Source organism: Narcine bancroftii, chromosome 11 (genome assembly GCF_036971445.1).
Source record: "Narcine bancroftii isolate sNarBan1 chromosome 11, sNarBan1.hap1, whole genome shotgun sequence".
NCBI lineage: Eukaryota > Metazoa > Chordata > Chondrichthyes > Torpediniformes > Narcinidae > Narcine > Narcine bancroftii.
Genome location: NC_091479.1, coordinates 23927533 through 23950484, shown reverse-complemented (window position 1 = coordinate 23950484; position 22952 = coordinate 23927533). Strand labels below are relative to the sequence as shown.

The following is a 22952-nucleotide window of genomic DNA, read 5'->3' as shown; positions in this document are numbered from 1 at the left end:
TTTAATCCCTTTTTTTTCCCATTTTCTAAAAAAGGTTGTCTATTGTAAAAGGGAGTAGCGTATTTTGCGTCAATATTAGTTTTGGTAATTGATAATTTGTTTTATTTCTTTCTACATGAATCTTTTTCCAAATATTGAGGAGATGGTGTAATACTGGAGAAGTTCTATGTTGTACCAATTTTTCGTCCCATTTATATAATATGTGTTCAGGTATCTTTTCCCCTATTTTATCTAATTCTAATCTCGTCCAGTCTGGTTTTTCCCTTGTTTGATAAAAATCTGATAGGTATCTTAATTGTGCGGCTCTATAATAATTTTTGAAGTTTAGCAATTGTAAGCCTCCTTGTTTATACCATTCTGTTAATTTATCCAGTGCTATCCTCGGTTTCCCCCCTCTCCATAAAAATTTCCTTATTATTTTCTTTAACTCTTTGAAGAATTTTTCTGTCAGAAAGGAGTCAAATGAAAAATTTTTGGAGCAGGTGGTTTGATTACAGAGATGAATTTCAAATTTTCAAGAGTTAGAACTGGAGAGGATTATTCAGTTGTGTTAAGATTGTAGAGGAAGGTGAATTGACTTCCAGATTCGCCACAGTGTTCATCATAGAGGCATTTTGAACCTGGAAAGGCCTGGCAGAGTAGATAGGGCAAGGATGTTTCCCACTGTAGAGGAGTCTAGGACAAGAGGGCACAACTTCAGGATAAACAAATTCGATTTAAAACAGAGATGTGGAAAAATTTCTCTTGTCAGAGTGTCTTGAGGCTGTGGAATCTGTTGCCACAGGTGGCTGTGGAAGTGAGATCATTGGGTGTATTTAAGGCAGAGATTGACAGATATTTGATTAGTCAAGGCATCAAGAGACTCAGGGAGGCCGGGAATGGGTCTGAGAGAGAGGATGGATGAGCTCATGATTAGAATGGTGGAGCAAACTCAATGAGCCGATAGGCCTATCTGCTCCTATATATTGTGAACGTGAATTTCCATAATGTCTTTCAATTTCTGGATGCCTTCTGACTAACCTTAGAGAAGCAGTCTTCAGTGCTACTCTGTTGTATTGTGTATTTTCAGGTGTTGCAGCCTTGTTCCATGGTCTTGGAGATCTTTGAACCCACTTCTGGACCACAAAATATCAGTCTTAAAATAGAAGAGATAAACGTGAAGGTAAGATAATTTTCTCATTTTTTATTTTGCATAAAATGCATTGTTAATGAGTAATTCTGAAATTAATTAATATTTGGGAAATATAAAGATGTATGTTTTCAGTCTTCATGAGACAGATGTGAACTCTGCATTATTTAAATTTAATTTAAATTTAGGCATTCAGCATGATAACAGGCCCTTTCAACCCAAGAACCCTTGCCACCCAATTTACCTACATGGCTGTACATTACGACTGCCTAAATTTTCTCCTATTTTGATGCTTTTTAAACTGTTATTTTTGATCTGTAGGTTACAATTTAATATAATTGAGTATTTACATTTTCTCTAAGTATGATTGCATTGCATTTAAACTTAAGCCAGTACATGATTTTTTTTTGTTTAACAACATTTTTCTTTTATTTGAAGGTATCTCCTATAATTCTGAACACAATTCTGACAATCAAGTCTGTGATGACACCCAAGGTGCATGAGGTAGAAACGCAGCAAGCAGTCGACAAAGTCGCTGACCTTTGGGCCGTGAAGGATGTCCACAACTGCAGTTATTGGTTCCTGGGAGTTGATGATGCCTGTGAAGCCACAGAAACTTATTCGGAAGAAAAAGACCAAAAGACTGGGGAATCCTTCGAGATAGATATCTCATTAATAAAAGTAACACTTGAATGTGGGCTCGGCCATTGCACTGTTCCGTTACTACTGACGGAATCAACATTTTCTGGAAAGGTGGAAAACTGGAACTCACTCCTCAGTGTGGATTCAAATATGACTCTTGAGGTAATTAGTCCTATCTGATGTCGATATGTATAATTTATACAAAAGTTGTGGTTTTGGCATGCTTCTTGAATGGCTACAATAAAGGGGATAGTGAGGTCGCGCGGGGTTTGTGGGTGGTGGGGAGAGCAAGAAGAGTGTGAAACAGGGAAGGAAGGTGGGGATGTAATGAAAGAAAGCAAGTGAGAGGATGCGGGATAGAGGGAGAGGCCTGAGGAGGGCGTTCAAGTCAAACTTCAGGAGATGAGGTTCAGGGATACAGGACCAAAGAAGGTGTTGGTGGTTAAGGAGATCAACTTGCAAGAAGGAATGGGCACAGCAGAGCTTGTTCTCCAATTCTCTTGGACCTCCTTGTTTCTGGATGAACATCTCGTTCTCTTTAGCCTGTCAGGTACTCTGTAGGTCTTGAACATCTCACATATTAACAGATGTAAAACACGAATGTCTGCAGACATGGTGGTTGAAGAAAAATAAACACAATCCTGAAGAAACTCAGCAGGTTAAAGAATGTTCTTTATGCAGCAAGGATAAAAATACATAACCAAAATTTCGGGCTTGAGCCCTCATCAAGATATCCTACCACTGCCCAGAGACACAACAGGTAAACGATAGCTCAAAGAATAGGGTGGCTGAAGGAATAACATCTTCATGTGGAATGTCATTCTGAGTAGAAATAATAGCTAAGGAGAATGCACTGTGGCCTGGAAACAATGGACAAGGAAGCTGCCTGAACTAATTCTAAGAAAAGTGGCTGATATCCAAGAGGGAGATAGATTCATATTCCTCGGAGACTTTGCTGTCAAAGTTGGAAAAACCTCAAATCTCGAGAATGGGTGGGCAACCTTTTTTTAAAACTCACATTCCACCTTAAGATTTTCCTGTGCCATAAGCAATCCCTTACCAATCACAGAGCACTTAAAGTGGACGTGAGTGGGAAGGGAAGGTTGAGAACCACTGCTCAAGACCCAATTGTTAACTGAAATATTTTGCTTGAGAAAAATTGTCATTGGCCCATTTCCTTTGGAGTTATGAAACCCTGCACATAACGAGTCAATGAGGTACGATTAAAACAGTGGTTTTCAAACTTTCTTTCCGCTCACAGAACACTTACGGCATAGGGATTACTTTTTTTAAAAAAATTTTATTTTTCACACAGAACCATATCAATCAAAATACATACAAACATTTCCCGCTTAAATATACACAGTGGCATTTTCTTCCCCCTACCTTCCCTCTCCTCCCTTCCCACCCCCTCCAAACCCATTAAATGTTCAACATATACAATAAACCCATTAAACAATGTCATCACACAATGAAAATAAACAAGAAAATTGTGTCATCTACTTTTACACACTGGATCAGGTAATTTTGTCTTCTCATTTTATCATTTTAGGGGGTGGAGGTCCGCGGTAGGCCCTCTCCATTGTGTTCCATGTACGGTTCCCAAATTTGTTCAAATAATGTGACTTAATTTTTTAAATTATATGTTATTTTTTCCAATGGAATTAGTTCAGGCAGCTTCCTTGTCCATTGTTTCCAGGCCACAGTGCATTTATTCATTTCTATGTACCATTGCTGTACTCTCAGGCTCTCTTCCATTTTCTAAGTTGACATTATACATTTTTATGCTACAGCTAAGGCTATCATAATAAATCTTTTTTGCGCTTTATCCAGTTTGAGGCCTAATTCTTTACTTTTTATGTTACTTAGAAGAAAGATCTCTGGATTTTTTGATATGTTGCTTTTTGTGCTTTTATTTAATACCTGATTTAGATCTTCCCAAAACTTTTCCACTTTCTCACATGCCCAAATTGCATGTCCTGTTGTTCCCGTTTCCTTCTTACAGCGAAAACATCTATCTGATACTGTTGGATCCCATTTATTTAACTTTTGGGGCGTGGTGTATAACCTGTGCAACCAATTATATTGTATCATGCGTAACCTTGTGTTTATTATATTCTTCATAGTTCCAGAGCACAACTTTTCCCATGTTTCATTTTTTATCTTTATGTTTAAATTACTTAAGGTGGAATGTGAGTTTTAAAAAAAAAGTTGTCCAACCCTGCTCTGGAATGTCGTGATGAGCAAAAGGGGAAGCAGAAGAGTGAACTTCCACAGATTATCCTGAGACATCACTTGAGGCATGATCAAGGGTGCTTTCTCAATAGGAAGTCATGAAACACTGGTGTTGTGGTTCATTATATAACATTCTTAGCTGAGAGACATTCAAAAGACCTGAGGATGATTTTTGTTCCAATGCCAGACTGACAAGATGTCTCCTCTGCCCTTTCAGTAGATATAAAAACTCTGAGAGTGATACATTGAAAAAGAGGATGGTCAGTCCAACCTAATTTTGTAAGTTTAATTTTATTTGTTAGAAATTACCTCATACAATGAGAGGGTTCTTCTGCAAACAGTCTAACAGGTTATCTCTAACGTTCATACAGCTGAGTTAAGAGCACAATTTAGAGTATCAGGTTTAGCACCAAGAAAGGAGAGCATAAGAGCGCAGTACTCAAAAGAGCTAGAAGAACTCAGCAGGTCATGCAGCATCCATGGAAAGCAATTGACAGTCAATGTTTCAGGCCTGAACCCTACTTCAGATGGGCTTCTCTGATATTCTTGTGGAAACTGCACATGGATCTCTTGTAGACGGCCAAGTCTCCCAACTCAAATGCCACTAATCTGGCTTCAGCATTGAATCGACTTTGTCTTCTTGGTTAGACAGTCTTCTCCATGCTCACTGAATATGGACCAGTCTGCTGACTTGAAGCAGGCATGTAGGATGTCTTCTGTCTCCTCAGACAGTCAGTGAATGACTTTCCTTCAGCGTCTGTTTGTATGCAGAAGGCATCAGGACAGCCTGATGATCTGACTTGCTGAGTGGGGATGTGGGATGGAGTGGTCGGCATTTTTAATGATGTGTGGCAGTGGTCCACGGTATTGGGACCTGCTGATGGAATTCCGGTACGGGTATACCTGCTTTATGAAACTAGAGCTTTCCTATGAAACCTTTTGGAAGCCAAAATCATGTAAAGCAAAGACCCATTCTCCTCCATTGAGGGCTATTTTCATAAAAGCGAAATTTCATTCAAATCCTTTTGTAGAAGCGAACGTGGCTTTCTTTGTAAAAGTATATTTTCATAATTCAAGTATTCGTAAAGCAGGTTATACCTGAGAAATTAGAACCCAATTTTCTGTGTTACAACCTAATTACTAATCCAAAATATTTCTTTTCCTAATAGTCTTCTCTAGGGTAGTTTAAAATAAACTGGTTTGATCCATATCAAGTTCAGACAGTATTTCCATTGAGCAAAGATGAGCAAATGAAATAAAAATAATCTTTTTTTTAATTTTAGGTCCTTTATTATAATGAACTGAATGCAGTGTGGGAGCCTCTCCTGGAACAAGTAGTTCCAGGGCATAAAAGGTGGAGTCTCATGCTTCAGGTAATGAGATATTGTGCAGGGGTTATGGTGATAGGATTTCATGTGGATAAGTCTTGCTGCATAAACTCGGTTGTGGTCAACTTAATGTACCGTACTCAGCATTGTGTATTCTAGTCCAGCCTTGCATGTGATTTTTCAAAGATAGATTTGTTTTGGTAAAATTATGTGTATAAAAAAATAAATTATAATGATGCCTTCTTACCCTCTATTTTAGGTTATAGGGTAGAGAGGGTTTAGTGTTTTTTAGGAAGGAATATATAGGTCGACACAACATCAAGAGCCAAAGGGCCTGTACTGAACTGTGCTGTATTGTTCTAAGTTCACCTCTCATCCTTTATCGCTCTGCTAAACTGGCCTCATAATCATTTATATTGGGTACAGCTTAGTAATTTAGATTTGTGGAAATGTAGAATTTGGTTGCTCTCACTTTTTTAAATTTAGCCTCCTAATGGTTTTATTTTAAGCAGTAATGTGGTATTTCTCTCCGTTTTTTAAAAATAATTTAAATAATTCTTGACACCGGACAAGTGTAGAAGTAACATGCTGCTTTAATATCGTTAATTTTCACAGTTCAGACCTGCACGTAGAACCTGATCCAATGCTGGTTAGGTTTTTTATTTCATACTGTTTATTTGCTGTTACAGACTTGGTTCTCTTTTGGTATCCATTGGCCCCTTTCACGCTTGCAAGTAATCCCAGGAATTAACTGCCAATCGGCCTTGAAAGTGCCAAGTGTGAAAGCAAAATCAGCTCAATGTCGGCAACAGGATGACAGCCTCAACCCCTAGTATAATCAGGCAAATGGGAATGGGTAATTGCATTGTGGGATTGAAATGACCCAAGTCCTTGTGTGAGTGCAGGAACATGAAGGAAGAAAAGATTAAAATGAAGGTATAAACTTTGCTATGGCAAAGTCGCAGCCGGTGGGGCGGGGGGGAAGAGAGAGGAAATAAGTAGCAATAGGGGACAATTTTTAAACAGTGTGGGAAAGTTGGTAGCGCTATAGCGCACAATTTATAAAGACCGTGGGGGATAAAGCAATGGCGGACCTCACTTCCCAGAATGCTGTGCAGCATAGATACCCCTCCATAAATGCTCTATTGATGCAGCTGATCATACAGCCCTTTCTCTGCCACATGGAATTCTGGGATGGCAGGTCTGCCATCACGTTTTCCCCCACAGTCTTTATAAATTGTATGTGATAGTGCTACCATCTTTCCCACGCTAGATAAATTGTGCGCTCTAGCGCTACAAACTTTCCCACGCTATATAAATTGAGCACTATAGTGCCTCCAACTTTTCCATGCTGTTAAAGAATTGTCCACTATTGCTATTTATTGTTAGCACTTTCCCACGGTCCCTTATAAAGGTTTATATAGGTCGGCATAACAACAACAGGAGCTGAAGAGCTCATTCTGTGCTGTACATAAAGCTTAATTATGTTTTAATTAGGCATGATTAATTTTGTTCAAATATAAAATGATAATACATTGATCAGGATTTAGGGCAGGTTCACCATTGGTCGAAGCGTCATGACTTCACCGTTAGAATAGTCCTAACCCCGGGGATGGCTCCTTGCGAGTGTGAAAGCGTTGTGTGGTCAAATGTGAAAGGCCTGGCGTTTTAGGTGGAGATGAATTTCAGATTTCACATGAAAATAATGTTTTGTACTTACCAAAAAAAACTTGATCTCTGCTTACAAAAGAAGACGAATGTGCACCAAATACTAGAAATTCTGCTGGGCGTCTTTTTTAAATGTTTTCTCCAGAGATATCTTCCTCATTAACAATGGTTTTTGTCTGGTGGTGACGATGATTGGAAGCAAACTGGCACCAACAGAGCATCAGAGCCCTACATGGGCAAGTGAGGTCAGATGTGGAATTTTCCACTTGTGGCGTCACGATTGCAGATTTTGGATAAGGGGTGCACATTGAGCAAGTGATGGAATTAAACTAGAAAGTTTGTACATGCTGAGATCAAGTGCTGGAGAAACTCAGCAGGTCACACAGCATTATCCACTGGGAGCAAAGAGTATATTTCGAGCCCGCGTGACCTGTTGAATTTCTCGAGCACATTTGAGCAACTTTTGGGTTTAGTTTTGAAACCCAAATTCTTGTGCTACACTTGTGACTGTGATTGTTTTCTGGCTAGATGCAAACCAACCCGAGAATGGACAATGCTCCAGTTCCAGGCGACGATTTTTTTCTAATTCCGGATCCACAGACTGCCATCACCATTTCTTCAAAGGACATCATGAATATCACAGTATCCAAATGCAGCCTGAATGTCATGAACATCTTAACCAAGGTGAACCAAAGTGATTAAAAACCCCAGAATTTGCAGCAGTTTTTCATGTTATCACATTGGTTCAACTTCAGAAAGTTATCAATTCTGTAAATGAAAAAATCTTTCTCAGTTTATATAACGTGCAGTGAAAAATACACCCATGTGTGCAGGATGATGTGCATTATCAATGCACAGAGGATGTGTCACTCTTCACTACATAAGTGGACAGTCGATTTTGAAGTGGAATTTTATGACCCACATTGTTTTTGTATTAGCTAAACAATGCTAGTACGGAGTTAGATATAAAATAAAGCGCACAATAGCTCTAACTCTTCAATGACACCTCTCCCATGTTTATTTCGTTGTGAAGTTAGCATATTGCGCAGCACCAATAAAAGGTGTTCAATCTGTTGGATGCCATTTTAAATGCAGAAATCAGGATATTTTTATGGGAGCCTCATTTAAAGGTTAAACTTGCAAATAGTAATGTTTGGGGCAAACAGAAAATGTTGTAAATACTCAGCAAGTCAACCTATTCCCGTAGGATGAGAATCAGCATTAACATTTCAAGACAGGAGCTTTGTCAGAACTGCAAAGGAGAGAAAAGAAGTGCATTAGGCTGCAGTGAGCGAGGGGCATGGTGATGACCATGGGGATAAACTGTAAACGGGTTATCTGGTCATGAGTGGATGGGAGCCCTTCAAGAGCGAGACCGCAAACAAAAGAAGATAGGAGTTGCAAAATGCAGAGCGGGGGGCATGTCTCGCTGTGCATGTCCTCCATTTCCAGAGAGAAATAAATGGGAAATTTAAAAAAATCAAGCTAATCCAGACTGAAATCAACCTCCCTGACGTAGAGTGCACGCTGTTCACACTGCAGCCTCCTGGGCTCTACAACTTCGGGTAACATGAATTCTCAGTCATCCATTTGTAAAATTATTTCAGCTAGTTTTTCTTTTCCTTCACTTTTGTTTTTTTTTTCTCGAAGTGAGGACATGCCCAACCTGTCTTCCTGTTCTGCATTTCTCAATTTGCCCATTCCTTTGACTGGGTTCGTTAATGGTCTTGCTTTCAAACAGCTCCCATTCACTCATTGATCAGATTACCTGGTTTACAGTTTATTCCCATTATCATCTGGTTTTTAACCCTATTGGGGAGATAACTCTCCCTCACCCTTCCTGCAGCTCAGCGTACTTCACTTGTCTCCTCTTTGGTTCTGACAAAGGCCCTCTGACCTGAGTGTTAACTGTTTTACTTTCCACCGGTGTGGTTTCACCTGACGAGCATTTTGACAATTTTCTGTTTTCTCTTGAGATTTACAAAATCTGCTGTTTTCTGATTTTTCTATCGCGTTGTAGCTAAGTATTTCAGAATTGCTCTTGCTACTTACATCATGACTGCATAAGTAGTCCTCAAAAGCAAATAAAACAAGATGCAGAAATATTTCTTCAGTGAGAGGGTCTGTGGAACTTGTGTCTGCAGGAGCAAGATTGTTGGATGTATTTAAGGCAGAGATTGACAGGTATTTGGGAGTGGGAACTGAACTGGACGATGTATCAGCTCATTCGAATGGATGGGCCTACTCCTGCTCCTATAAGTTAAGAGCTGAATTCAGCCTGACTTGGGTTCTAGAAATGCAGCTATGTCTTCAGGAAGAGGTAGTTGCGGCAGGAGTCATTTTTGTCATTTAAGAGGAGGTTGGATGAGTGCATGGATGTGAGGGGGTTGGAGGGTTATGGGCAAGGGAGTGGGGAGGTGGAGCTTCACGTTAATGGGTGCCGAGATGGCCTGTTTCCGTCCTGTAAATCATTATATCTCTTTTGACTTTGACAACAGTTTGCATGAAATGTACGACTTTTCCACAGGCATTTTCAACAGGAACAGCTTCAACGTTTGATTATTTACTGAAGGACCAGGTTCCATACACCTTAAGAAATGCCCTGGGCATCGCTTTAGACGTGCATCACTCCACAAACCTACGTGTTGTCAGTGCCTCTGAAGATCAAAAGCTTCATCACCTGGATGTGGGGCGTGTACTGGAACTTGATTATGTAGTTGTGCACCACAGAGTACAAGGGAAGCTTTCTGTGTTACAAAGGCAAGAAAGTAACCTTTATACGCTAACAATAGGTAAGTTGGACACAAGTTTGCAAACAAATTAAGAGCATGGCCTCTTGAGTTTACTTCACCTTTTAAATGTGTGATGGTAAGAATAGGTTCGATGGATTCAAAGAGCAACAGGTCCTGGACACGGGTTAGTAGAAAACAATGATCTTTACACTCCCACTCACATACATAACAGTAGCCCACAAATCATATGCATCCCTTGCTAGTCAGATAAATACTCGCAACAATACCGCCACCAATCTACAATACACAAGCACCATGCACTAATCACCAGAGAAACGTTTGTCTCTCCTTGGTATGTGCCACAGTAGCCCCCATCCAATACCACGCAATTGGTTTCTGACGTTGGCCACAGCTCACAAACTGGATTGGACCCTTCACAATCGGTCTTCCTGTATTACCTGTAGCTCGCAACCTGGAATGGAGCTCAAGAATGTCTCGAGGTAATAGAGGGTGCAGCATGCCTGGTAAGTTTACCTGCTTCCTCGGAGGATTGGTGTGAAAAGGGCGAAAGAGTGCAAGCTGCTCCACATGGGGCCTTTATGCTGCAGCTGGCTGGAGGGGCTGGCCCAGGTGCACCCATCTGACCGAGGAGAACCTGTTGCGTGTCAGCTTCACCTTTGAGTGGATCTAACCTGGATTGACGTGTGGAAATGATTTTCGACCTGCCTCCTGCCTGGCTGATCAGGTGACCCTCCAGGAGCAAGCACGTGGAAATTCCTATGTTCGGACCAGTTTCCTGTCCGACCTGTTGGGCAATCCTCCAGATAACAGAAAAGAGCCCCAATTCCACATTCTTTCCACCAACAGTTACGAAGGAGTAAATCAAGAATCTATATCTGTTCTATAAATATTCAAAAATTATATTCCGACCAAGCTTTTGCGGAAGAGTTCCCAAGACTAGTGACACTCGGAGAGAAAATTGTGTCTGTTCAGTCTGAAGTAGATGACTTATTATTTTTCAATGGTGATTTCAAGTTCTTGATTCCTCCACATGTGAAATGATTTCACATTCAGTTTGTAGGATCCTCATTCTTCCAGACTCCAATGGATACAACCCTAATCTATCCAATTTTCCTTGAAGACATTGCACTCATTCTAAGTATTAGTCTATCTTATCGCCTTCATTATAATACAATCGTTTTGGGCAATAAAATGTCATCGCTAATAAAGTGGAGTCATGCTAAATCGGGGTTACTTCCATATACAGCGGGAATGTCAGCAGCAGGGTGGAACCCGGTGTTTTTAGCAACTTGTTCAATCTGCCTGGCCTCCATTTCGGCCAAATCCCTATCCTACCTGCACAACCTGGCCACACTCTGACTATGTACTTCGGGTCCCAGGTAGACGGCACAGGCTGATCGAGTTATACCTGAATTCGCATTAAATCGAGGCATGTAAAATCGGTTTCATTGTATTGCTTTTCTTCAGTCGTGTTGAGAGGTGGTTGGTTGGGAGCTGATTTCTTGATCTGCTGTAAGCTTTGAGGTGTGCTACACTTTTGCGAACTACCTGGGACCCCAGATCCCTCTGCGTCTCATAATTATGCAGTCACTCACCATTTTGATAATGCAATCCGCTGGAGGAATTCAGCATGAAACAAAATGTTGACATTTTGGGTCATTTTCTCCCTCTGATGCTGCTCAGCTCACTGAGTTCTTCCAGCAGATGTTGCCCAGCATCGGCAGTCTCTGATGGTCTTGAGTTTTTGTGTCATTGGTATAAAAACCAACCAAGCTAAATTAACTAAAGCAAAACATGAAGGCCTGCAGAATCAGGGGTCAAAGTAAAAACTCAATGCTGGAGAAACTCAGCAGGTCCATAACATTGGTTAATGTATCTTTATCTTTGCTATATCAAGTATATTGTTTCTCCTGATGAGTTTCTCAAACATTGTATTTTTACAAGCTAAATTAACTTCTATTTTTTCAGACGCTTTCCCTTTAATTCCATGTTGCTTAATTCCCACAAAGCTTGAAGGTGGAATCACCAAAAAGAAATCAAGGAATTATTTTGATCTATGAGTGTTATTTGTATCACCTCTCTTGTTACGTGCCTCCAGGTAATGTACTTTTGTAGCAGACCACCGGCCGTTCCATGCTCGAAGCGGAACACCGGGAGCCCATGGCCTACACCGCCGACCGAGACGGGCTACGCACTTCGAAGTCGGCACTTGACTCAGCAGCACGCGGCTGCAGTGCCCCACTTCGATGGGCTGGCCAGCGGCAGCCAATCGGGTGGAGCTAGGGTAGCAGCCACACCCAGGGATGAGGGGGGCTTACTGATTGGCCGCTCCCTGGATAGTGCCAAGCCGCCAATCCCAGGAAGCGGATTGTAATGCCACCAATCGGGTGGGGTGATGTCTTCTTTGAGCAGAACCTCTCTGGTGGTAGCAGCTGCTACAGTCTTGACCTCTGACTGGTCCAACTGACATCGTGGACCTAAACAGGCGACCAGCCTGCAATCAACATTGTCTCGTTGAAGCTGCCCAGTTTCTGGACCTCATACCTATGGGTGTGGTTCCAGCAAGACGAGGTGCAGTTCGCCATACGGAAGATCACCGCTGACAGCACCCGTTTCTATTATGTGGTTGGCACCCCACTTCGATGGAACATGGCAGCTCACATGACCTACTTCCTCCAGAAGCCTCCGGAACAGGCCATCAAGGAACTACTAACCCAAGCTTCCGGGCTTTCACATCGCGAATGAAATCCCATTTGCTACACGTGGACGGTTTGGGGGACAGGGCCCCATCCACTCCATGAGCGAGATGCTCACCTTGAATGATGGCCATACCCCTTGTGCTCTATTCGAGCAAATTTTCCTGGAGAGGTTACCCGAGGTCATCAGGCTACTCGTAGCCGAAGAGGACTTCATGGACCCCAGAAAGTTAATCACCAGAGCCAACCTGCTCTGGGTGGCAAAAAGGGATGCCTCTGTTTTGTTAGACCATGTGACCTTTTCTCGTCAACATCAGCCTATCAGGAGGCTGCTCGACAGACCGACCAGCGAGTCAGCCTCCAAGCCCCGGTGAGCCGCATTGCTTCTACCATCAGCGATGAGGTGCTGAGGCCTACCAATGCAAATCATCCTGCGGGTTCCTGGGAAACACCAATGCTGACCGTCGTGTCCGGGATACAGTGTCAGGCCGACGCTACCTGGTCGACACTGGGGCCAAGGTCAGCGTCCTCCCACTTCCGAAGCACACCACTGGAAGGCAGGGCGTGGGTCACAGGTTGCCAATAACTCTTCAATATGGACTTACAGGACCCGTACTATTCCCCCCATTTCGGCCACCACACTTCATGTCAATTTGTTTTAGCAGATGTCCACCAACCTCTCCTGGGGGGTGCACTTCCTGAGGGCCAACTCCTTACTAGTCGACGTCAAGGGCCGCCGGTTAATAGGCACAAAGACCTTTCAGACCCTTGCACTGAAAGGCACCAAACTGAGATGCTCCCCATCTACACTCGGTGGCAAGTCCAGGCAATGAGTTCACCAAGATTCTAGCCGAGTTCACCAAAGGTCTAGCCGAGTTCCCATCCATCATGATGCCACACTTTAACTCCACTGAGCCTGAACATGGGATAAGGCATCACATCCTCATTAAAGGCCTCCCACTTCACGCCAGAGCACGCTGCCTCCCGCCACATAAACCCAACCTCACCAAGGTGGAGTTTTTTTAAAATGGAGGAACTCTGCATTGTCCGCCGCTCCGACATCCCCTGGACCTCCCCCCTCCACATGGACCCCAAGGCATCGGGGGGTTGGAGATCATGCGGGGACTACCACCGGCTAAATGAAGCCACCACACCAGATTGGAACCCTGTCTCACATATTCAGGACTTTTCCGCAAACCTGCAGGGGGCATGGATATTTCCAAAATTGACAATCCGTGGTGATCATCAGATTCCTGTCCACCCTGAGGATATCACAAAGACTGCTATTATTACACCATTTGGGCTGTTCGAATCCCTCAAAGTGCCCTTCGGCCTAAAAAACGCCACACAGACCTTTCAAAGGCTTATGGATGTTGTGGGCAGGGACTTGGTGTTCTACCTCGATGATATTCTGATTGCAAGCCATGATCGTGCCGAACACGTCGCTAACATCAGACAGTTGTGCCACAGATTGAGTTTGGCCTGACAATTAATCCAGCAAAATGGCAGTTCAGCAAAGACTCAATTGAATTTTTTGGTAAAAGGATCAACTGCCACGGGGCTTAACCATTACCTGACAAGGTAGAGGCTATTCAAGCATTAACCAAGCCTATAACAGTAAGGGGATTACAAGAATTCACTGGCATGGTGAATTTTTCCTGCAGATTCCTGCCAGGGGTGGTTTGTACCCTGAAACCTTTATTCTCCCTCATGACAGGTTCGAAGAAGGTGATTTCGTGAGAGCAAGAGGCATCTGATGCAACAAATGATGCCCTGGCTAATACCGCCATATTGATACACCCTAAAACCCTAAAGCTCTCACGATGGATGCTTCTGACACAGCAGTAGGGAGAGTCTAAGAACAATGGGTGAGTGGACACTGGCAACCCCTTGCATTTTTCAGTAGACATTTGCAGGCGTCTGAACTGAAATATAGTGCATTTGATAGAGAACTCCTGGCGTTGTACCTGGCAATCAGACATTTTAGACCCGTGGTCGGCCAGGCAACAAAGGCTCATTTCATATATTTCAGAATTTTCTACTGATATTCAGCATATTGCAGGTGAATCCATCATGGTGGCTGATGCCCTGTCACGTCCCACGATTCAGGCAGTAAACACCTCAAAACCTAGCATTGAATATAAGGGTCTGGCTGAAGCACAGGCAGCGAACAAGGACATCAACATGTACCACACTGCAATTGGAGGACGTATAACTTGGTCTTGGGAAACAGACTGTCCTGTGCGACACATCTATGGGTAAGCCTCATCCCATCATTCCCACTACCTGGAGGAGGCGCATTTTCGGGGATTTACACAACCTGGCACACCCCGCCACCAAAATGATCGTCATAAATAGTTGCTAGTCGATTTGTCTGGCATGGCCTCCGCAAAGAGGTCAGCCTGTGGACCAGACCTTGAAAATCAGTAGCCACACTAAAGGCCCCCCACAGTCATTTCAATTGCCACAACACCGTTTCAGCCACGTCCACATTGATCTGGTGGGCTACCTACCAATATCCAGAGTTGCATGCTACTGACACTAGTAGACAGGTCGACTAGATGGCTGGAAGCCAAAGACCTCTACAAAAGTGGGCGCCAGAACCTTCCTGCACAACTGGGTGGCTAGGTTCGGGGTTCCATAGCACATAACCTCGGACAGGGGCTCCCAATTTACCTCCAGCCTCTGGTCTAATCTCGCTAATGCCCTGGGTACTCAGCTCCAACATACCACAGCTTACCACCTCAAGCCAATGGTTTGGTGAAGTGATTCCATTGACACCTTAAAGCAGCCTTCATGGCCAGACTCAATTACCCTAGCTGGGTGGACAAGCTCCCATGGGTACTCCTGGGGATCCGGGCCACTCCTGAAGAAGACCTAGAGGTTTCTGCAGCTGAAATGGTGTACGGCGCACCGTTAATGATTCCGGGGGATTTTCTGACTGCTAGAGACGCTGTGGACGATTTCCCTGTGGCTGCCTTATCTTGCCTGTGGGACCGCCTGGGCACACTTGCCCTGACACAGCCAAAGAAGCACGGGTCACGGACAACATTCATACCTAAAGAACTTGAGACTTATAATAAATATGTATTTGTCAGATGTGGGGCACACAGACCCCAATGCAGAGACCTTACGAAGGGCCATTCAAAGTTATACGACTCAACAGGTCAACATGTCTTTTGGACATTGGGGAGAGAAATGAGACTTTTACCCTGGACCTACTCAAGCCGGCATTCCTTGACTCTGACCATCCGATCCCTGACAGAACCCCATGCCAAAGGGGCAGTCCTCCCAAGCACAAGGCCTTACCTAGCACTGATTCTTTGGGGGGGGGGGGAAATCATGTAGCGGGCAGCCAACAGCGCCATACTTGAAGCGGCGACCCAACACCGGGAGCCCACAGCCTACACCGCCGGCTGAGACGGACTACGCACTTCGAAGTTGGCACTCGACTCAGCAGCACGCGGCTGCAGCGCCCAACTTCGATGGGCTGGCCAGTGGCAGCCAATCGGGTGGAGCTAGGGAAGCAGCCACACCCGGGGATTAGAGGGGCTTACCGATTGGCCACTTTCCAGATAGCGCTAAACAACCAATCCCAGGAAATGGATCGTAATGCCATCAGCTGGGTGACATGATGACGTCAGAGATGGGCTTCTGAATCCTTCATAAGTAGAGCAATAAACCAGTGTTGAATTCACTCCCATAGTTTGTGTCTCTTCTTTGAGCAGAACCTCCCCAGCGGTAGCAGCTGCTACACTTAACTTTGCTGCCATTTGATACACCATTTGCCAGATTTGTGTCACTGATTTAACCTATCTGCATTTTTGTAGCCTCCACATATCCTCTCACAACTTCCCTACTTGTCTTTATTCCACTGGCAAATTTAGCAACAGTCCCTTCGACCAGATCTTTTATAAAGATTGAAAAATATTAACATCCTATGAGTAATTCCAAGCTCATGACTAATTGTGTCTTGTCAACCAATTAAAAAAACCCCGTCATCCTTTTCTTTTCCCTATTGGCCAGCCAATGCTTTGCTTCCAACACAACAAGCTTTCATTATTTACATTGAACTTTGTCAAATGTCAGAGCATCATATAATATTGATAAACTAATAGGAATGACTCCGCTGTACCTGAGCAAACTATTTTTCAAAAATAATTTGTTTAATTTTTAAAGATGCACAGAAGTAGTAGATTGGTCATGAGGGTGTATTGGGGCGGCACGGGCTGTGGGCCAGAAGGGCCTTTTATTGTGCTGTATTAAAATAAATATTTTTTGACTACCTAGTTGAATTGCAGTAATTTTGTCATATTTGATGCCACTAAATGTTTGATGGATTGATCTTAGCTTGCTTAAACAATATATGATGTATGAAACATGAAGACGTTTTGCTGAGAAGTACGGCTATTTTGGTTTGTCTGTGAAATTTTTAAAAATTGCATTTGTTTTCCCAGTGCCATGTAATTACACAGAAGTAGCAAACGTCCCAATTGTGAAGCCAGGACGACGTCTTTATAACGTGCTTTGCCCTGGCAGTGAACGCTCAGTATCGCTTGTAGTCCAGATTGATGCTGTGGAGGGTGACAAAAGAATTATCATCCGGTCCCCTCTCCAGGTAATATAGATTTTCTCTAGGTTCCAAGTTGTTGCTATGGTTTAGGTATCCATAGCATTTGCCCTCTCCATTAGAAGAATCAAAATTTATTGTCATGAACGTGTCACAAAACTTGTTGTTTTGCGACAACATTACAGGTACAAATATTGCTATCAATTACATTTAAAAATAAATAAATTGGCGCAAAAGATGAGAAAGAGAGGCAGCGTCTATGGTTCATTGTCCATTCAGAAATCTAATGGCATAGGGAAGAAGCTGTCCTTGTGTTCATCTTGAGGCTCCTATAAGGGGATGAGGGTCCTTGAGGATAGAGGCTGCTTTCTTAAGACACCACCTCTTGTAAATATCCTTAATGGAGTGAAGCCTGATGCCTGTGAAGGTGCTGGCTGTGTTCGTATCGCTCTGTGCTGTGTATTGGCACTTCTAGAACTGGCAGTGATGCAACCCTCTGCCCTCCACGGTATATCTGTAGAAAGTTGCAAGAGTCTTTGGTGACGTACAAACCTCAAGTCTCTCCACTGGCAAACCTCCTTCATGAATTGCCTTAACGTGGAGGCTCCAGGACTGATCTTCAGAGATGTTGACCCCCCCCCCATGGATTTGAAGTCCTTCACCTTTTCCACTGCTGACCCCTCAGTGAAGTCTGATTTGTGTTCTCTGGATTTTCCCCTCCTGAGGTCCCCAGAGTTCCTTAGTTTTGCTTGTTGTGACACCACTCAACTAGCTAATCTATCTATCTCCTATATGCCTCTTTATTGACATCTGTGCTTCTGCCCACGACCAGTGTCATCGGCAAATTTATCGATAGCATTTGAAAATGTGCCTGTGTAGAGCAGTGGCCAAAGTAGCGGATAGTTCAATTGCCCCACAACAACCGTGAGCAAATCAATTTGAGATTCCTGACCACCCTGGGAGGTGGTTTTTATTGAACCATTGTAAAGCTGAAACTGAAGAAGTCTCTGTCCCAAACGCTAATTCGTAGGTTCATACAACATGGAAACGATCCCATTGTCCCAATTCCTCCATATCATTAAGTGGTGTCTCTTGCCCCAAACATTGCTTGACTGGCCAACATTTCTGTTGTTATTTCCATTTCCAGCATTTGGAGTTTTATTTTCATTGGGTTATACTTTTCTAGCAGGTACAATGGTTTAATTTATAAAAATAAGCAAACACAGATCAAGATGACAATTAAAAGCCTCCACCACACCTACAAAATGGAGAGGTATAAGACCATAAGTCATAGGAGCAGAAATAGACTATTCAGCCCATCGAGTCTGCCCCGCCATTTAATCAGGAGCTCAGCCCCACTGCCCGGCCTTCTCGCCATAACCTTTGATGGCCTGGCAAATCAAGAACCTATCAATTTCTGCCTTAAATACACCCAATGTCCTGGCCTCCAAAGTCACCGTGACAATAAATTTTTCACATTTACCACCCACCGGATAAAGAAATTCTTCACAGAGGTGGATAAAATCTTGAGAGAGGCACGTACGTACGTATAAGATGAATGGTCACACGGGGTGGAGGAATCCATAACAAGAGGACATAAGTTTAAGACGAGAGGGGAAAGATTTAACAGGGTCATGAGGAGCAAGTCTTTCACATGATAAGTGGGGTGGGGGGGGTGGAAATGCGGTGTAATGTGGAACGAGCTGTCAGAGAATGCAGTAGAGGTGGGCACAATTACCATACTGTATTTAAATAAGACTGGTGGGGAGGAAATGTTTGAAGGGATCTGGGCCAAACAGCTCAGTTTGAAAATCTGGTCATAGATACATTGGATCAAGAGCCTGATTCTGTGCTGGATGGACTCTGACTGTGGCCTTTTCATAATGCAGCCTCAATTAGTTGTTGAGAGAAATATTGATGGAGGCCCAAAGGACATAGTTCATATACAGCTATTACAGCAAAGAGTTATTTATCAGGTTCATCTCGCCCTCGACATTACGGGCACCACTCCACCAAGGACATGGTGCCTTTAGAAAGCTGCCTCTCTCCTCAAGTGCCCTCACCAACCAGGCCATGCTTTTTCATTCTGGAACCAGTGGGAAAGAGGTGCAGGAGCCTGAGGATGAACACTCATCAGAACAAGAACAGCTTCTTACCCTCTGCCATCAGATTTATGAATTGATAATGACTCCGCCTCACTTTATCCTATTTTCTTGCACTATATATTTATTTTAGAAATGTGATTTATAACAACATTTGCACTGTAAACAACAAATTTCACGATATGTTCATGGCAATAAACTTGGAAACAGGCCCTTTGGCTGACCATCAGGCTTCCAACTGCCCTAACCTGGTGAATTAATTATATTTTTGAATCTCTCAGGGTAGCATTGTCTTTGATGTTAAAAGTTCAAGATTCAATTTATTGTCATGTAATAAAAATTGTTTTCTGCTGTAAGACAGGCAGATTTGGCATCAGGCAGAAATTGCCTGAAGTGCCTCTTACAGTCAGAAGTAAAAGAGAGTCTCCCCAGAGCCACTGGCTGTCAGTGGGTTCGTCACCAGAGCTCCCGCAGCCTCCAAAGCCACACAGAGTCTAAACCTGAGCTACAGATCTGAACCTCCAATGCAATTAGGAACCCGTCAGCGTCCTCAACACCCTCTCACATCTCAATTCCAATACCTGATACTCCTTCAGCCAGTTTTTTGAGCCAGTCTCCAGCAATCCGCAGCCTGGTGCGAGTCCCTTGACTGTGGTGACCAGCACCTCACAACTTCCGTGGGATTCTCACCTCGAGTTACCAGCAGCCCAACGCCTGTGTGGTTCCTTCAGCCCCTCACTGGTCTGTCGTCGTGGTCACCATGCAGTGGGTTGTCTCTCTGTGTCTCCTTTTCAGACGGGCTGAGGGGGGTGGGGTTATCCCCCTGTTTTCTGGCACTGGTCCTCTGCTTCCCTGGAGTCTGCAACCCCTCATGATTGCTGCTGCTCAGAGGCGCCGCCATCTTGGGTCCAGACCCCACGGTCATGGAATTTTAATAAAACTAATGTCAGCTCTAACAGGAAAATCAGAGCCTGTAGGGAGCTGTTAGCAGTTATACTGGGCGATTGGACCCTGTGGGAGCACTGTGACTGCTCCCTGCTCTCCATGGGTCCGCATTTATTATTTATTCTAACCTTTGATGTAACGATACCTAAACTTGTGCAAGCTGCAGTTTTATTAAAGACTGAGAAGATGGTGAAATAGTTTATGTTTTCATAGATCAAGAACCACTTCTCCATCTCCTTCATCATCTATAAATATGTTCCAAATGGGTGTTCACTGGTGTCTCTTGGTGTGGCCAATCCTGAAGAGGAGTTCCATGTGCCTTTAGATTCTTACAGGTGGGAAATTCTTTTCACATTTGCAAATGTTTGTTACATCGCCCAGAATGGGTTAAACAAGAAAATCTGCCGACCATGTAATTGTCTTTCAATACACAAAAGTGCTGGAGTAACTCAGCAGGTCACGCAATGTTCCTTATTCAGTAAAGTAACCAACCTTTTGGATCTGAACCAGTCAAGCAAAAAGCAAGCAGGTGCCTGAATAAGGTGGGGAAAGAGGCAGGAGAAGGAGCACAGACCTCCCCCCCCCCCCCCCACATGCAAGAGGTCATAGGTGGATATGGGTGGGAGAGCAGAAGAGAGAGAAACTGGTAAGTGAAAGGGAGAGGGGTGAGCTCCCTAAATGGAGAGGGAAGTCCGTTCAGAGCTGGAGACAGAGGGATGGGGAAAGAGAGCAACAGGGGAAGGGGCCTAATGGAAGCTGGAGAATTTGATGTTAATGCCATCTGGTTGGGAGACACTGGTATGGGGAAGTATGCCAATTGAATGGGACAAGACTAGATTGGAGCCGTAATAGGAAAGCCAGATTTAAGCCAACATGAATTGTGCTGCCGTATCCACCCCCACCCCCTTCCAGTTGGGCTGCCGTTTCCACCCCACTCGCCCGTCCGACTCGCGCTGCTGGTCCCCCCCCCGCCCGACTCGCGCTGCCAGTCTCCCGCCCACCTGACTCGCGCTGCCGGTCTCTCCCCCCACCCCCCTGACCGACTCACGCTGACGATCCCACCCGCCTTGCGCGGCCGGTGTTTCCCCCCCCCGCCCGACTAACGCTGCCGGTCTCCCCCCCCCCCCCCGCCCAATTCGCGCTGCTGGTCTCCCCACCTGCCTGACTCGCGCTGCTGGTCCCCCCCCTCCCCCGCCCAACTCGCGCTGCTGGTCTCCCCACCTGCCTGACTAGCGCTGTTGGTCTCTCCCCCCCCCCCTCAACCCGCCCAACTTGCGCTATCGGTCTCCCCCACCTCGCGCTGCCGGTCTCCTCCTCCCACCGTCACCCGCCCGATTTGCACTGCCAGTCTCCCCCACGCACCTCGCCCGCCTGACTTGCGCTGCCGGTCTCCCCCTCCCCCCCCCTGCCCGACTCGCGCTGCCAGTCTCCCGCCCACCTGACTCGCGCTGCCGGTCTCTTCCTCCAGCCCCCCCGACCGACTCACGATGCCGATCCCGCCCAACTCGCGCTGCCGGTGTTTCCCCCCCCCCGCCCGACTAACGCTGCTGGTCTCCCTCCCCCCCCCCACCCAACTCGTGCTGCTGGTCTCCCCACCTGCCTGACTCGTGCTGTTGGTCTCCCCCGCCCCCCAACCCGCCCAACTTGCGCTATTGGTCTCCCCCCCACCTTGCGCTGCCGGTCTCCTCCTCCCACCCTCACCCGCCCGATTTGCACTGCCAGTCTCCCCCATGCACCTCGCCCGCCTGACTTGCGCTGCTGGTCTCATGCCCGACCCGTGCTGCTGGTCTCCTCGCCCGCCCGACTCGTGTTGCTGTTCTACACTCGCCCGCCCGACTTGTGCTGCTGGTCTCACCCCCCACCTTGCCCGCCTGACTCGCGCTGCCGTCTCTCTCCCCATTTGCCGGTTTTTGGAGCTCTCCTGATTTTAGATGTCCAGATAAAGGATTGTGTACCTGCATATATAGTATAGTAGGTTATCTCGTCAGGAAATTCTCAGTCTCAAAACTTTACCCAGTATTGGGAAAATCAGGGATCCTTCTGATTTTCTCCCTTAAATGAAAATAATGGGGGGACAGAATTGGGAGCGGGGAGGGGGTGCACTCGACTTTTTGTAATGTCTGGTCTTCCAAGCTTTATTTTATCTTGATGTATTCATGTTTTCTTTCTTTACAATCAAAGACTGTATTGTTACCCCTACAAGCTTACAAGCAAAAGCAGAAGCAAAACAGATGGATTAGGTTGCACATTGTGATATCATTCTTTGATGTGGGGTCCAAGCAGCTTGTTACTGAGCATAAATGTATTTTTCTCTTTACCTATCAGGATGAAGTACCTAAATCCTATGTTTTGTTTTAGAGACCACTTGTTTTTAAAGCCATCAGGAGAATTGGAGGAAAAATTCAGGGCATCAACAACGTATATTACATGGAAGGAAGAACTTCACAGAAGCACCGAAATCCAGTGCACACTGCAGTGTCCCTCAACTGACGTGGGCTACTTACCTCTCATAGTAAACACCATTGCAATTCCAGATGAGCTGAACTTCATCGGCAACCATGGAGAAGATGAGTGGGATCCAGCCTACATCATACATCTCCACCCAACAGTCACCATTCGAAATCTTCTGCCATATCGTCTCACCTACATGTTAGAGGTGAATACATTCTCATGGAATGTGAAACCTTTCAGCTTTTAATCTTGCCAAAAGTTTCACTGTGAATTTTTAAGATGGATGCGTATCATCCATGAGGAGATGCAGGGGAATATTGGGGGAGCATGAAAATGTGGTACTGAGATAGATGATTGACTGTAATCCTGTTAAATGGCAGAGCAGGCTTGAAGGGCCAAATCTATTTTTCTGGAAGGGTCAGGCTAATTAATT

The 22952-nt window shown here is 44.7% G+C and overlaps 1 protein-coding gene across 6 annotated transcripts in view; it reads left to right on the top strand.

The window, feature by feature from the left end:
* vps13c (vacuolar protein sorting 13 homolog C) overlaps positions 1 to 22952 on the top strand; it is a 425868-nt gene that overhangs the window by 261151 nt on the left and 141765 nt on the right. For all 6 annotated transcript variants that reach the window (XR_011346402.1, XM_069902927.1, XM_069902926.1 and 3 more), the window contains 8 exons: positions 1070 to 1162; positions 1568 to 1933; positions 5290 to 5379; positions 7531 to 7686; positions 9530 to 9794; positions 16909 to 17069; positions 20282 to 20403; positions 22427 to 22724. Coding sequence is in view for 5 of the 6 variants with exons in the window: in XM_069902927.1 (XP_069759028.1) it covers positions 1070 to 1162; positions 1568 to 1933; positions 5290 to 5379; positions 7531 to 7686; positions 9530 to 9794; positions 16909 to 17069; positions 20282 to 20403; positions 22427 to 22724 (1551 nt within the window). In the remaining variant the exon portion in view is untranslated. The remainder of the gene's footprint in view (positions 1 to 1069; positions 1163 to 1567; positions 1934 to 5289; positions 5380 to 7530; positions 7687 to 9529; positions 9795 to 16908; positions 17070 to 20281; positions 20404 to 22426; positions 22725 to 22952) is intronic.